The sequence below is a fragment of the Diabrotica undecimpunctata genome, chromosome 9 (assembly GCF_040954645.1).
Source record: "Diabrotica undecimpunctata isolate CICGRU chromosome 9, icDiaUnde3, whole genome shotgun sequence".
NCBI lineage: Eukaryota > Metazoa > Arthropoda > Insecta > Coleoptera > Chrysomelidae > Diabrotica > Diabrotica undecimpunctata.
Window position 1 is genome coordinate 26431712 of NC_092811.1, and position 16990 is coordinate 26448701.

Consider the following 16990-nt stretch of genomic DNA (forward strand, 5'->3'; position numbering starts at 1 on the left):
TTAATATGTTCTCGTACTTTTTGTTTTTTTCCCTCGGAGATAGTTTTCTTCTGATGCCTGCCACGAATAGGGGAACGAACAATGCATCTAACATCATCTTTTACACTTTTAAAAAAGTAGTAAATCCTCTGTTTACTAATATTTAATGTATTAAAAAAGTAATGTTGGCAAACTCTTATTTTAACTCCACATACATAAAAAAATATTGATATGAAAATGTTTTTTTGCTGGTTTCATTGTTTGTTCTTTTTCTTACTGCCAAAATACGCTTCACATGTTTTGAGTAGAACTGATTCTTTTTGTCATCATTAAGAGACCAAAACTGTCTATGAATTGTATCTCTTTCGTCAGGAGTAATTTTAGCAGTACACTGTAGTACACAATTTTCAGATCGACATGTCTCTATTTTCACAGATTTCTTTTCCCTGGTCCGCTTCATTGTATCAACATATTCTTGTCCAGATTGTCGTTTATGTTTTCTTATATTTTGTTTCCAATCTGATGGTCTTCTTTTTCGTTTTCGACTAATCACCGCAGGTTTATTAACTTCTTCGTTAAGATACTCTTCTTCCTCTGCCATCTCAATTTGACTCTCAGGTAACTTTTGTGATTGAAGATTATTTTCTTTTTCTTCATAGTTTTGTGCCAATGCGTCTACTTCTTTCAGTGTGCTAAATTGTAAATTTTGTGTATCCATAGTGTTTAAAGTAACCATTTGTAAAACAACTTTTCCTTCATTTGGTGTCGCTTTAGGTCCGTGCTTATCTTGAGATGTTTCTTTACTAATGTTTTCTTTGTCGTTTTCGACATCCTCTTCGATAATATGCCACAAAGAGCTAAAATAAGATATTATTTAGTGGTATTATTTCTCAAAAAATTTAATGTAAGCTTACTTCTAAACGTCACTAGGACATGAAGAAGGCCTTGTTGGCGACGGTGAAAGTTTTGCATCATTATAAACTGCAAAAAGAAATTGATTTAAATATCAATGTAGTAAGAAACACATGCAATTCGAATCAAAATTACAAAATTAAAAGGAACGAATTTGAAATATGACCACATTACTTTCTGAAACATTCATGCTAATCCATTGCTAATCCACCCCTGTACTACTCTATTTATATCAAAACACATACAACCCGTATTAGTAATTTAATAGTTACAAATACATAATAATGTGTAACATATTTCTTTTTATAATAATTATCAAGATTTTTTATTAATTTGAATAGGTTTAATTACATTTTATTCAATAAAATATCCGTGTCTATGAAAATTTTGAGGTTAGGTAATATTGCAAATTCGTTTAATAAGGATGATTAAATCAACACAATAATATTAAACGTACTTACTTAAATTGTTTCAGGAATACCCACTACTATTTAAATACATTTTCTTACTATTCACTTTTTACAAAAAACAATAGATCATTTACCAACATGCCATGATGTACATACACGTACAGTCCGGTATTAAGCACATTATGCGTAATGGATATAGAACACTATAATTCTAGTAACGTATTTATTCTAAAAGTTAAAGAGGATATAGAACAAAATAATTTTAAAAATATTTTGAGGCATACGGGATATAGAACTAAATGTTACTGAAAACTTTTAATTGGTTCTGAATATTATCATCATTTCAATGGATATAGAACAAGCTAATTTTTACAAAAATTTCTATGTATATAACTCCAAACTGCCAAAAAGTGGATATAGAACAGTATAATTCTCAGGCGACGATTTGTTACGGAAATATTACTGTAAGAGGAGCATTTTTCGTAAAATTTGGATAAGGCGATTTTTGCTATGAGACGCCTCAATTTATCCATATAAATTATTATCATTTTTTTTACTCATTTCATCGAGTAAGGACGATAACAAAATAAATATACGTAGACGCTTGCGTTTAGATTTAATTAGAGTCTCATTCTCTAAAACATGTTTCTGGGTCTACCCGTCATCAGAGAAACTTGTAAGAAGACTTACACCAAATAAAATAAATAAAAATAAAAACGTTTATTGCCATTATAAAATACATTTTAAACTGTTAAGTATCTTATTTTCTTCTCGACGTCCCGCTCTTGCACCGCCTGAAGTAGATGGTTCTTCCTCTCGGATTCCTGGGCTTCTGCTGTTGGCTTCCTGGCTTCTTCTTCTGTAGGTACTTTTTGTGGCATCGTACCTACTTTCCTGGTTGGCTGAAAAAATAGGAGTAGGGTTTAAAGCTGAGTGGGATGTGCATTCACAAGTGTATAGTGCTCTCACACATCCCGTGTATATGTTTTTTGGGTTTTGTGTTTTTTGTTTTAACTGGTTAGTGCAAAAATAAAATAAAAATAACTAAAAATAAGACAAATTATAATAAAAAATGGGGAGTGGGTTGGGAGTTTAAGGTATTTTTTTGTTGAGCATATGCTCGTTTTTTCGGTTTTTTGTTTTTTTTTTGGATTTTGTGTTTTTTGGGCCAAAACTGTTAAGCTATCGGGGATTTCTATGCGAGTATCTTTTCTTTGCGTTCAATCGGGGTTGCCCCCGTATCCTGCCAGCTGTTGTTTAGGCCGTCTATGTACCGTCCTTAGATTTGGATTGTAGTTTGTTAGCTCTCTTAGCAAACGGTTCGGATGGTTTCTGAAGTTTTCCAGGTTTCTGGTCTATTGGAGTTTTCTTGTGGCCTGGTGGAAGACGTATCTTGTCCTTTTCTCAGCCACCTCCCTCAGTACTGGAGCCTTTCTTTGATAGTTGCATTGGATATTCTTTCTTCCCATGTTGATCCGTCTATGATTCGGTAACACGATGTCTCTATGGCTTTAAGTCTCCTCCAGTTGGTCTCCGCTATTGAACTCCAAACTGGGACTGCATATAGTATGTGACAATACCTCCTATCTGCTTTTTCATGAGTTTTGTAGGAGACACGAAAAACCTTTTTTTAGGGTTCTCCTGTTTTTATATGTAAGTTTTGACTTGTTTTGTAGTAAATTCTACTATTAATTTACTACAAAACGTCAAAAAATATAATATGAAAACGGGAGGTAACCATAAAAAAGTTTTTCATCTCTCTTACAAAACTCATGAAGAAGCAGATAGGAGGTATTGTCACATCACTGACGGTTTGCTAACTTTATTAATACAACATGCAAGTTTTATGTACAAAATGTACTTAAATTTTCTTAAATTAATAAAATAAATAAGTAAAATTCATACAAATACAAACTACCAACTAATATAAAATAATGTCAGAACAATCAGAACATAGAAATTTATTAAGGGAAGTGCGGGTATTGCCGCCCACTTAAGCAATTTGTTGAATTAAACAAAAACTATAGGTCTTGAAACAGAATTTCAACTGTCAAAATACAGTCATGTTATCGACTTCTAATTATTTAAGCCTGAAAGTGTTGATTTATTTTATTTTGCGGAGTATTACATTTATATTCACAAACCTACACTCGGGCGGAATTATCCGACCATGCGGGTAATTGCGCCCAGTAATACCGCCCAGGGTTACATTATATGAAAATCAAACACAAAATAATTATTTGTTCACAAACAACATCTATATATTTATTATGTAAAAAAACATATTCAAAGAACTACTTAATTAAAAAAACGAATATAAAAACATTTAAAACTACACTCTATTTGCAATAATCGCATACAAAAGTTTTGTGATTATCGTAACCACTGCATTCCTTAATGCGCCCATTTATGGCATACTCCGCATCTGTACCACATTTCAGATTTTCCATATTCACCACAATACATGCATTCTTCTTCTATGTCGTTGTTGGGATCATCGGAACTATGATCGTTGCAAATTTCCATTTCATCGTGGGATGAAGCACTTGAAGAACTATCGTCAAACTTGACTTTCCTCGTGGCGTGTTTTACCTTTTTGCTAACGTTTTTGACAGGAAGTTTTTGTCTTCCTTCCTTCTGTAATTTTATATTCTTTTTCTGCTCAAGTTCTATTTTTTCTGGAGTTGCCGTCAAAATCTTTGAAATGCCTAATTTTCTACCTTTCTTTTTTAATTTATTTTCATTCACTACGCACAACGGTGTCATTTGTTCAATAGATATATCTCCTTGTCTCGTTTATAAGCTCCGATTTTAATGATGAAGGAGCGACATCTGCCTGAGCTTCGATGACTTTTGATGTACTTGGAATAACAATAAATAATCAGGTTCATTTATTTCCAAGACTGCATCTTTTGAAGGTACTCGATTTGGTTTGGAGGTATAGGGGGTAATATCAGCTTCAGGAAGTTGTAGTTCGACAGCGGGAATGTTAGAAAGGGTGGAAGGCAAAAAATCTTCATCCGTGAAAATATTCGTTCTATATGGAACAATATCACTTATTTCAAAGCCTTTTTGAGCTTTTTCCATGGTGGCTACATGAACGAATGCTCGATTGAAAATTTCCGATATATCAAATGGTATTATTTTTTGGTGAACATTTCGTCTCATAATAGAGAGAACATTCACTTGAATAGGCAGATTTTAGCGGCCCAAAGAATGTCAGATCTAGTGACTGTAGCTTATGGGACGTGTGGGGCGAAAACGATAACATAATGATCCCATTTTCACGGCAAAATTCATATGCAGATAAAGAACAATGACTGCTGTGATTATCAAGCAACAGCAATGCTGCGTTGTCCTTAGAAGTAGATGCGTGTTTATTAAAATGCTTAAGCCAAATCAAGAATAAATTTTCATTCATCCAGCCTTTGGCCGAGCATTCATATATGCCACCTACCGGTCCATTGCGTTTGAGCTGATCCGACATTCGGATTCTAGGATAAATAAACATCGGTGGTATATATATCCCTGATGCACTTACTGAGCAGCACACAGTTATATTTCGACTTCTCTCCCAACTTACAGCTTTTCCCAGTTGTTTGACACCTTTTGGGGCTATAATTTTGGATGGCACCTGCACCGTGGTAATACCTCTCTCGTCGACATTAAATATACGGCAGGCTTGAAAGTTATATTTTGTTAAGACTATATTTAAATTTGTGAAAAAAAGGCCTACACTTTCAGTATTAAAACCCGAAATTCTCCCTAAACTGGTTGCCTCGGGTTTCCTCAAACTAAGATTTGGATGCCGTTTTAAGAAAGCTTGAAGCCAGTCTTTACCGGCCATATTTTGTCATCGTTGAAGCAGTTTTTAATATTATTTTTAACCGCAAACTCGTAGACGATTCTTCGTAAATCAGTGGCCGTTAGACCATAGAACATCTTCGCCAGATAGATGCAGCGATCAGCCACTTGCTGTTCTTGTTCACTGGAAAATATAGGATTACGACCTAGTTGTGCTGCACAAGCATTATTGGCATTTAGTCTATCTTTTAATGTAGAATATGGGATACCTGAAAAAAGAACATTAGAAAATGGATTAAAAAATAGAAATCCTATATTACCAAACTCTCTTGCACTTTGCCTTTTTCCCTTTCCGTTTCTCACTGCATTTATAGCTTCCTGAAGTTGTTCTGCACTCCAAGTTGCCTTTTTCCGTGAATTCACCGTTGCCTTTGGCATTTTTTATCCTAAATTAAAAATGTATAAATTAATGTTTAATACCGCTCACTGGATGGTAATACCGCAAAAGTTGGGCGAAATTACCCGCCATCGCCATATTATAAGCAAAACAATTGTTAATCGTTATTTCTCAAAATATTGTAAGAATTTGTTTCGATCCATATATATAAGAGGACCGGTCACTAATTAATAAAAAAATCAATAAATTAAGTATAAAAATAAGTTACTTACAAATTATTTTCGAGCACGTAAATATTATAGCGGCACCACACAAAACACGTTTATCTCTGTCAAACAACTAAACGTGCTTATGGCTGGCGATCTTGTTGCTCGCTTCTCTCGGTAGTATCGGGACGTCACTTCAACGTTGTCAACGTTACTATTTGTCTATGTTTAACATATTGTATAGAGTGGGCGGTATTTGCCGCTGGCCGGTAATACCCGCATTTCCCCTATTACAATTTAAAAACAATAATTTATTAACATGTTTTGCTTTGATTCTATTGCGTCTTTCCGAAATTATTTGTCTTGCTTTGGAAAATATACGCTCGCTAGGCACAGATGTGGCTAGAACACACAGATGTTTTTTTGTCAAAATAGAAAGATTGGGATACATAAGCTCCATTGATTTCCACCACAATAGTGCATTTTCTGCCCGTCTAATATTAGGAGCTTCTAAATACAGTAGGTTTGTTCGTAGTAGCGATTACAAATGGTTTGTGATTCGAAATACAATGCGCATGTTCAGTTGGAAACTGTTTGGAATTAGTTTGTGATTTTGTGCTCTACGAACACTTTGATGTTTTGCATTTGTCATTGTCGTTTGTCAAATCTCGAAATCTTTCCTTTCCTTATTTCTTGGAATTCGATCTAATTAGTTTGTTAAATCTTTTTATTCCCTTTTTTGCATTAATTGTTTAATATTATTAGTTATACTGTTTATTTGATTTTATTAGTTTGATTAGTTTTTTTTAGTATATTTTATTTTTAGTTATACCTATTTTAATTAAAATTTCTACAACTGATTAACCTTAAGATGGAAGGTAAATGATTTTATTTTTATTACTATTATTCTATACTATATTTATTTAAAATTTTTAGAATCCTTACGAGAGTATTTGGCTTTCCAAGAAAGTGAACAGCTATTAGTCAACGCTGAAACAAGTTTTGTATGGACGAGAGGAAACACATTGCTATTAATTGATCTATATAAAAACTATAGAAAAAATGTGGGAACTTTCGCCATAAAAAATTTTAAAAAGTTGTGGGAAGTTATATCTTCTGACTTAAAAATGAATAATGTTAATTGCACCCCAGCAAATTGTGAAAACCGTTGGAGGGTTTTAGAAAGAAATTTTAAAAAATATATAGACAATGCCAAAAAAACAGGGAGAGGGAGAAAAGATTTTGAATTTGCCGAAGAAATGGGACAAATACTCGGCACAAAAAAAAATATTGTACCTGAATGTGTAATCAGCACAAATTCAATTGTAAACTTAAAAGAAGACAACATTTCTACACCTGTTTCTGAAAATGTAGCAGATGATCACGATTATGTAATAAGTACACCATCAACATCTCATGATGTAAGGGTAACACCACAAAAAACTGTTGCTACTGGTCTTCAAACATCAGCCAAAAAAAGTTTTTTTAGAATCAGCAAACGAGTAGATGTTTTAGACAGACAAAGAGGAGAAAAAAAAGCAATATAATGATGCTAGATTGGCTCTAGAGAAAGAGAAGTTTGAAGCCCACTTAAAATTAGAAAAAGAAAAGTTAGAAGAAAGAAAAGAAAGAAATAAATTATTAAAACAACAACATAAAGAAAGTATAGAAGAAAAAAGACAGAGAAATAAATTAATAAAAGAACAAAATGAATTGTTAAAAAAAACCACAGAGTTGTTAGAAAAAGTTGTAGACAAATTTGATTTAATTTGATTTGTTTTTTTTTTCAACATTTACACACTAGCATAACAACTTGAACAAAATGAAATTTGAGTTAACTCTTGTACTCGGCTTACAAACATGTACTTCACATAATACAATACTGAATATTGTATTATATAAAGTACATCTTTTTAAGCTAAGTTCAAAGGATAACTGAAATTTGATACTTTTTAAGTTGTCACACTATTAAGATTGTAGTATTGTTTTGTATTTTTCAAGATTTTGTAAAGTTAAAATAAATCCTTATTATGTGAACAACTGTTTTAATGGAATAATATGACAAGTATACTAAAAATTAACATTTTTAAGAACAATCGTTGTGGAACATTGTTCATTGTAATGATGTTTATTCTTTCTACCATGTGAATATAAAACAAACTAAAAAAAACTTGATTCTACGTGGACCCAAAAATATGTAACAAAGAACAAGAATCGTCAATTCTTGAAAAAAGGCTGTTGTTTTTCAAGAGACTTAGAGGATAAAAGATTTTACCTAACAATTCAAACAAATAGCGACCTGTTAGGCAACATTTTTTATTCTTTAAGGTCTCTTGAAAGAACATCAGCCTTTTCAAGGAATTAATAATTCTTGTTCTTTTGTTACATATTTTGGGCTTACATAGAATCAAGTATTAGTCAGATGGTTTACACAATAAATATCACTACATTAAAAATTAATTTTACAAAACTAAACAAGTATTTCCCTAGGATAAAATACCCATTTCATCATTTATCCTAGACAAGAGTTACTATGTAAGTATAGGTAAGTATTACAATAGAGTTTTGTTGGAGGATTTTTTATTTAGATTTTTGGTGTTACATAAGAAACAATGAAAAGTTAAAAAAGATCTGTATTATAAAAAATAAAACATAACAACTACATTTATTACACCTAAGAAAATAAAAACAGGCAAACAAAGCTTATTTTGCCCTCTCCCATATATTTCGGTCTAAAAGTGTCCACCGAAATACAAAGATGAGAATCTATAAAACTTTAATTCGGCCAATAGCATGTTATGGCAGCGAAGCATGGGTCCTGAAAGAAACATCCAAAAACAAACTCGACACATTCGAAAGAAAAGTACTGAGGAGAATACTAGGACCTGTGAGGGAAAACGGAATCTTCAGAATTCGATATAACAACGAGCTCTATCAACTGTATAAGGAAACACCCCTGTCAGACTTCATTAGAATACAAAGATTGCAATGGGCCGGACATGTGATACGAATGGGAGAGGATAGGCTACCAAAACGAGCACTGAACGCCAGAATGCAGGGAAAGAGACCAGTTGGAAAGCCAAGAAAGCGCTGGGAAGACACAGTAAGCAGCGACGCACAAGCACTTTTAGGAGTCCGTGTATGGAGAAGAGCAACCACAGACAGACAAGGGTGGAGGCAAAAAATAAAGGAGGCCAAGGCTCATTTTGGGCTGTAGTGCCGTAGAAGAAGAAGAAGAAAATAAAAAAAGTTAAAGCATAAATTTGATACACAAAAAGTTGTTTTATAAATTTATTAATATTCACAAGGAAACTAAGTTCCTGTATTTGGCTGTATACCATATATTAAAAAATTTTTGAATAAAATCCTTTATAAAAGGTACATAAAAAACCCAGTTGGGCTATGTTAAATTGACAAAATGTTTTCGGAATAAGTATTCCATCATCAGTGTCTAGTTAATACATGGATGTAGCCACTAAATATGTGGGTAAAAACCCTTTAAAAATTATTAAATGAAATTTAGTTTACATTATGTCTAATTTACAATTAAGATGGTAAAGTTACCGTTGGATTGGTAACATGGCGACATATGACTCTACATTAAGTTGCAAGTCCTGAGACGGTATGTCTACGAGGACTTTATTAAAGCGACTGATATGAAGCAACAATCAGTTGCTTTAATAAAGTCCTCGTAGACATACCGTCTCAGGACTTGCAACTTAATGTAGAGTCATATGTCGCCATGTTACCAATCCAACGGTAACTTTACCATCTTAATTGTAAATTAGACATAATGTAAACTAAATTTCATTTAATAATTTTTAAAGGGTTTTTACCCACATATTTAGTGGCTACATCCATGTATAGACACTGATGATGGAATACTTATTCCGAAAACGTTTTGTCAATTTAACATAGCCCAACTGGGTTTTTTATATACCTTTTATAAAGGATTTTATTTAAAAATTTTTTATTGATATTAATTTCTTAGCAACATATTTGCTATTCTATTTCTCAGTGCCATTCCATTTTGGTTGTCCTGTAGATTTTCGTCATTTTCAGGTTCATTTTCAACATCGTCAGGTATGTTTTCAAAAATGACAGGTAGTGTGTCTTCTAGAGCTATATTGTGAAGAACACAACATGCCCTTATGAAATGTACACAATCTGAAATTTTTCTTAATTTTAAATGGTACAATTGCCTGAATTTTTGTTTGAGTATACCAAAACAATGTTCAATAACATATCTGTTTTGGGACAATTTAACATTAAAATTATTTTGCATCCTTCCTAAGTTTCCAAAATCTTTATATGGTGTAAGAAGATGGTTTAAGCATGGGTAACCGCTGTCTCCTAATAAATAGTATTCACCACAATTTTCGGCTAAACTTTCATTCAAAGGTGATGCTCTGAAGACACGGCTATCATGAACTGACCCAGGGTAACCTATGAATACATCCCTTATTTTTCTTTTGTGATCACATACTACTTGTAGCTAAAAAAAGTTTCGAATACAATTTCAGTTGTATATTCTATACATTATGATACACATAATGGTTGTAATTAAAGAAAAACAAATCGATACCTTAAAGCTCAGATATACTACTTATGTTCATTTTTGGGAATTTTGTTGCTACTATAAATAGACTATAGACCATAAACATTGATAAAGTAATATTTTACTTTTTTAATCTATTTAGGATAGTATAATGCATCTAAATTGAAAAGGTACTGTAGATTGAAAAAATTGTCTTCTCAAATGGCGTATGATGGACATAGCACATCTATGCATCAAGTTATCGAAATGTTTGTGAAACCAAATAGAACTTACATGAATGGAGTGAAAATGTTTCCTGTTAAGGTATCAGGGTCTTCTGACGGCTTATCTATTTTTATATGTGAACCATCAATTGCACCAATTGCTCCTGGAAAACCATTTTGTCTAAAACATCTTTCAATGTTTATTCTTTCCTGAAAATTTGGCCATTGGATTATTTCAGGAGCCAAATTCGATAAAAAATAAGTCATTCGGACTATAATTTTCCTCAACGAACTTAGAGATATGTTAAACCTATCAGAAACATCTCTGTATGAAGCAGCCTCATACCCTGCAAACCACAGATAAACCAATACATATTGCAGAGCTGTTATTTTTCCAAATTCGCCCATTTGATGGGAGAAATGTGTTGAGTTTTTAAATTTTTCTGACAAGTTACTTGCAACTTGTTTGCTCACTCGAAAATGTTCGAAAAACTCTTGGTTACTGTAGGATGGTACAGTATTTTCAACGTAATTTTCATTTCTAGTTTTAGGTACAAAAATATTGTCCTCACTATCGCTTGAACTGGAGATATCGCTTCCCAAATATACACTTGATGAATCACTAGACTCCATTACTTAGTTGAGTATTTACACTACTAAATATGAAAACAAATACAAACAGGAAGACAACTCACTTTACAATTTAGTTAGGTTATTTTTGTTTTGTGGTTATAGAATTGATAGATTTATACAACAGCAACACCACTGCGCATGTCGCTGATTTTCAGTCCGAACAATCGTTGGGGATTTTAACAACCGTTGGAAACTGAATTCTGATTAATCACTTTGTTACTGCGAACAGCAAACTTAAAATCGCCAACCGTCAGAAGTGCTTCTACGAACGCTAACTGTTAACTGCGCGTGCGTCTGATGGTTGGCAACGGTTGCTGATCGTTCTACGAACAAACCTAGTTTCATTTCTAATATAGCAGTGGCAGTTGGACTGGTTTCTTCTGTTTCTACAAAACAATTATCAAAACTCTCCCAGACTAAGTTTCCCTTAGCACTGTGAGAAGAACCAGTAAGTAAGAACTAATTCATCTGGATCTGTAGTACTTACCGAATCCAAATTAAGAGAACTTTGCCTCTTTTTAATAATGGCAACTATGTCAGATTGCACAGCCTCTTTTACTTTTCTCAATGCATCTGATGAACTTGAAGAAAACGATTTTGCTTTAAAGCGAGGATCTAATAAAGAAGCTTTTGATAGTCAGATTATATTCTGCCCTATCAAATCTTCTAGCTATGGATGATAAAATATCATCAATTAGGTCTTGAGCAATTTTTGTCATTAACTTAGTTTTTAATGTTTCCAAAACCGATTTTAATCCACGAATGATAACTATAATTTTGGATATTGTTACAGTCTTTTAAGCACTGATCTCCTCAGTTATTTCTGCAAACGGTTGTAAAACTAAACATACTTCCCGTAATACTGCATACTCCTCTGTTAATGGTGGTACTGGATTATGTAATAAACCTAGGGTAATTGTGAGCGATTCTTCTAATTTTATTACTCTTTCAAACATAAACTACGTTGAATTCCATCGGGTTACTACGTCATTTTTTAGTTTTAAAGGAATTGAATGTTCCTCGGCGTTCAGTCTTGTCTGCGTTTCCATTAACTTTTTATTAGATTTCGGACTCCGATGAAAATGGTCTCTACTAAGGTTTTAACTGTTTTGTCCAACCATCTGTTGTTAAACATATACACACTTTCATTCAAAATTTCTTTCAACTTACTTTAAATTGATTGGTATTGTACCTCCATTGACTTGACTTACTTGGTATTGTTCCTCCAGTAACACATTGACAACGGTGTTTCTACTTGGTAGTTTGTACTCGGGTTCCAATTCTCTAAGAAGTTTCACAAATGCTTCATCGTGTACTAGGGAGGAGGGCTGTAAATCAATGGTTATCACATTTAAAACGAGATCATTGATTTTACGTTGTCTTGCAATAGATATGGGTCGAGATATATAGTTTGTTACCCTAGTAGTTTGTAGTCGTGGTTTTTTTCCTAATTGTAATGGTGTGCCAGGTTCTTCTTCCCTTGATGTTGAAGGAACAGGTTGGGGATCTATCTCAGATTCTTTCACTAAAATTAGTTAGCATTAGTACTATTATAATTTTAAAAATGTTCAAATACCTACTTATATTTACTTTTTTCCGTTTCTCTGTTACATCCGGTTGAAAATGTATGTCTTCAACAATTACTAAAGGATGTGTAGTTTTCATATGCTTCCTTACGTTGCTTGTTGTTCCACTTTTGTGGGAGTAAATATTACTGCAAATATTACATTTGGCTTTTTCCTCGTTTACAGAGGTAAAGTCTAGCCAGATGGCACTTTTCTTTTGAATTGAAGAGGTCATTTTTGTTTCACTTCTCAAATATGTAACTAATTTTTAGCAGCGAGGAATTTGACTTACGAAAGGAATTACCATTCAACCAGTTGCTCAAATGCCTCCCAATTCATCTGCACGTTTCCCCCGGTATAAACGGGGACGCCAGACCCCGAGCCACTCACCTCAAAGTAGATGAAGCAGTGGTGCGTCCTCGCATAATCCGGAAGAACCATCCAGTCGGCTCGGCTCGAGACCTGTGTTGAGCACAACCAGGTCCAAAGCCGACACCCAATCCGTTAGCTTTCTTCCTCGAGCGTCAGTGACTGGGGATCCCCAACCCGAAGATTTCGCGTTGAAATCCCCAAGTACCAAGAACTCTCCACTCAATCGTCTGCCTTTATTTATAATCTCATATATCCTTGCCTCGTACGCATCCATTGCTATATTTGGGGAGACTATATTTGGGGAGATATAGCAACAGATTACATTCATTCTTTCCATTCTTATGGTTACATAACCATCATGTGCGTCAATGGCATAGATTCGCAACTTGCGATTCCGAATATACACTGCGACGTCACCCGCTTCGTCCGCCTGCCAACCTTTCTCTGGGAAAAATCTTAGATTAGGCCTCGAGACACGATAAAGACGTCGATATTCCTCCTCGTGGCGGCCTCCAGGGCGAGATCCTGCGCCAATCTCGCCCTACCCAGGTTGGTCTGAAGAAACCTTGCACTCTTGGTATTGGGACCACACGCCATGTTAGCGTTGTGGTCCCTCTACCTTCTCCCTCTGTTCCTTAAGGAGACGTCTGAACACCTCACAACGGGAGCTTCCCCCGCTATGTCAATTAGCCCCACAGTCAATACACTTCACACCCTCCTGCTTCTATTCCTGGCGCATGTGGCCTGTTAGACCACATCGCCTTCACACGTTTCCACTCTGCTTGTTTACACTCACGCAGGAGGCGACCATGCTTCTGGCACCTAAAACAACGTTTTAGGTCCAGCCTTTCGCGCACGCTGCACGAGATCCAGCCCACCCTGACACTGCCTGCCCTGAGAAGTCTCAGAGCAACAGTCTCCTCGACCTCGACGGTGGCATTTTTATTTCTGACACCGGCAGCCGAATGTAAGGAACATTATGTAAGGTCGATCTTTCTCCCGGCCACGCCTTCAATTGCGGTTCTCACCTCGTTTTCAGAGGTGAGCCCATCAGGAAGATGGTACCGGTCCGAACTCCTCCCCTTGCAACCGCCTTCACGGCTGCGGGGACGCCGGCACTCACCACCTCACTGACCCTTTCGGCCATCTTCATACCTAAGGGACAAGGATAGACCTTCTTTGGTCTGTCTCACCCTAATGTCCTCGCATTCTCCGACACTGGTTCGAACATCCTTCAAGAGTTTGGCGTAAGTCCGATTCGGCCCCGATTTGTTCATAACCACCGCTTATTTTTTCTTGGGCAGCGGTGCCACACAACCCTTCAAATTTCGCTTCCCGTGCACTATAAAGCGCACCCTACTCGCCCTGGCTACCAGCTCCAGGATTTTCCTGGACCGTTTAAGTCCTAAGAATCCCGGAGCTGCCAGCGAGACACTCTCTCCTCTCTTCTTTCATGCATTTGGCCAGTGTTCATGCTACGTGCACGAACCTAGCCGCCCCACTCACCTCATTTTTATCAGAGGGACCCACCTTGAAGGTATCTCAATTCTCAGTAGTATCCCTAGGCACTCTAGTAGATAACGACATCCACCCGCTCCTAACATCATCCGTTTTCTCCTCAACTGGAAGAGACACCAGTTCTGGGTAAGCACCAAGAACCTCACCCCCGGTGTCTCCCCCGTTCGCCGCAATCACGCACAGGTCATTTGACCTGCCAAGCGAGCTTTCTTCGCTCACTTCAGTCCTTTCGAAGACTGCTTCCGGCCAATCTTCGTTGGCGAGGTCTATGACCTCGTCAACTTCTAGCACACTCTTTCTTTCAAGATTGCCACACTCTCCGATTCTTTTCTGGCAGCCTCTAACTCATCCAGGTCTTCAGTCCCGACCTGGATCCTCACACTCACTCACCCCTTTCGGCTTTGCCAGAGGGGCGCGCTCGCAGCCGCCAGACCCGAGCGCACCTTCGCCAACTCCTTTCGCACTCCCATCAAACTCTCAGCCTGCTCGCGTGAGCTCTTACTTCTCTACTTGCTCTACTTGCACACCTCACGGTGTGCGTCGCGCAAGCTCTCGCCGCTTTTACACCCTTCTTGATTGTCCGTCTGGGTGTTTGAGTGGAACGTCGTCAGGCGGTAGATCTCCTCGATCCTCGTTCGGAGCTCCTCCACCCGGCGACGAAGCACCTCCACCTCATTCACTCCGGTTTCAGTGTCATTCCGGTCGAACCTGGACTTGGGGCTCTTTTTCTACCTTTTTCCCCTCGTCTCCGACCATTCCTCTTCCTCAGACGGCTCGTTTCCTGACTCCTCCTTCTGTCCCCTTTTTCTCTTGGTTTGGTCCAGAGACTCCTCCTCCAGGTTTGGTCCAGACGGACCTTGAGGACCACTCTCACCTTCTCTGCTCTGCTGAGGGGAGCGCTTCATTTTCTCCCATCTTTTGAAGATCCCCCTTCTGCGTCCATCTTCGCCTTCCTCTCTGTTGCCTTTTTCCCCTCCGCACATGCACCTGATGTCCCCAGTTAAATTAAATTTATTTTGAATCTCCATAAGTGTTCCCACGAGTCGGGCTGAAATATACTTAAGAGGGGGGGTAGTGCACCCTTACCCCACCCAAGCTAGATACTCCTGGAGGTCGCCTGGTATCCCGGAGGGATCGTTTGCGGTGCGCTGACCCTTGCACCTCACATACCCTCGGCACGATGCCTTCCACCTTGGTAATGGGGATTTTTTGCCACTGGTGAGGTTTACTCCTCTATAGTTTATCACGGTTTTCGCCGGACGCAATCTCGCTCTCGATACGTGGACACATGTATCGCAAGATTTGGGCTGATACCAGGTCCTGCCTCCTGCGATACATTGGTCCCCGTAGTCCTCGCTCTTCCTCTGAACACAGATCAGCTGCCTCCCCATCTTATTCAGCAACGTGCATCATGCTTTCCGACAATATCGAAACTTCATGTCGCACCTCATGTTCTCGATGGCTCACCCTATGAGCCATTGGGATGTGCCAGGTGGGTCGTGGTCCAACCCCCCGCCAGGCTGTTGCTTACAGAAGGGTAGGTACTAGTGTCAACTCCTGGAAGCAACAGTCCGCGGCTGGAGACATCATAGCCTGGAAATTTAGTTTTCACTCTTTCCACAAGTCGTGTTTTTTGTAGGGCTATGATGTCTAAGTTCAGTCTGTTCGAAAACTCATTTAGTTCGTTTAGTTTTTGTCTAATCCCGCCAGAATTCCATAACCCAATCTGAAGATCGTCTGTTTGTACTGGCATTATTGGGTACCGCCGAAATTGCTTAACGCGTTTTTCACTATGGTCATTTTTTCGAACATGGATGAAAAGTTTTTCACCTGTTCTTGAAAGGATAGTATCAGCGCTTCATTAATGATTGGCTCACTTTGTACCGTATTTTGTGTTGCTTTTGTGGCTTGAGTATAGCTTATGCCTTTTGTTGTAGGTTTATTTGTTTCTATTTGTTGCCTAGGTTATTGTGGTTTGCTTCCTTTTCGGTACCCTTTTGCCCGTTAGTTGGCAGTGTGTTCTTCGCCACAATTTGCGCATTTTGGAGGTGTATTTCTGTCTTTTTTGGCATTCATCAGACTTGTGGTTGGCCCCCACATTTAACGCATTTTTAACCGCAGTGGCATGCCTTCGATCCATGGAAGAATTCCTGGCAATTATAGCACTGCATAATGTCTTTCTTATTCTTGAATTCATCCTTTGTCCTTCTTCTTCAGTACTTCTATATCTTTGTCCTCAAGCTCCTGTTGGATGAATTCAACTTTTGTGCTTTCTCCTAATCCGCGGAGAACTACTCTTTTTGTCCTTTCTTGGTCGATAGGATACGCTATGAACTCTACTATGTTTTTCTTTGTTTTATTGTATAGGTCCTTATCGGATTCCTCTAAGACTTTTAACATTTTGAGGTAATTTTCTCTATCTTTAGTTTGTAT

At 37.0% G+C, this 16990-nt stretch overlaps 1 protein-coding gene across 1 annotated transcript; it reads right to left on the reverse strand.

Moving 5' to 3' along the window:
• Positions 1-10535: 10535 nt before the first annotated feature.
• Positions 10536-11102, reverse strand: LOC140450477 (uncharacterized). Its single transcript, XM_072544122.1, has one exon. The coding sequence runs from the start codon at positions 11100-11102 to the stop codon at positions 10536-10538; it is 567 nt and encodes a 188-aa protein (XP_072400223.1).
• Between the last annotated feature and the right edge of the window lie 5888 nt (positions 11103-16990).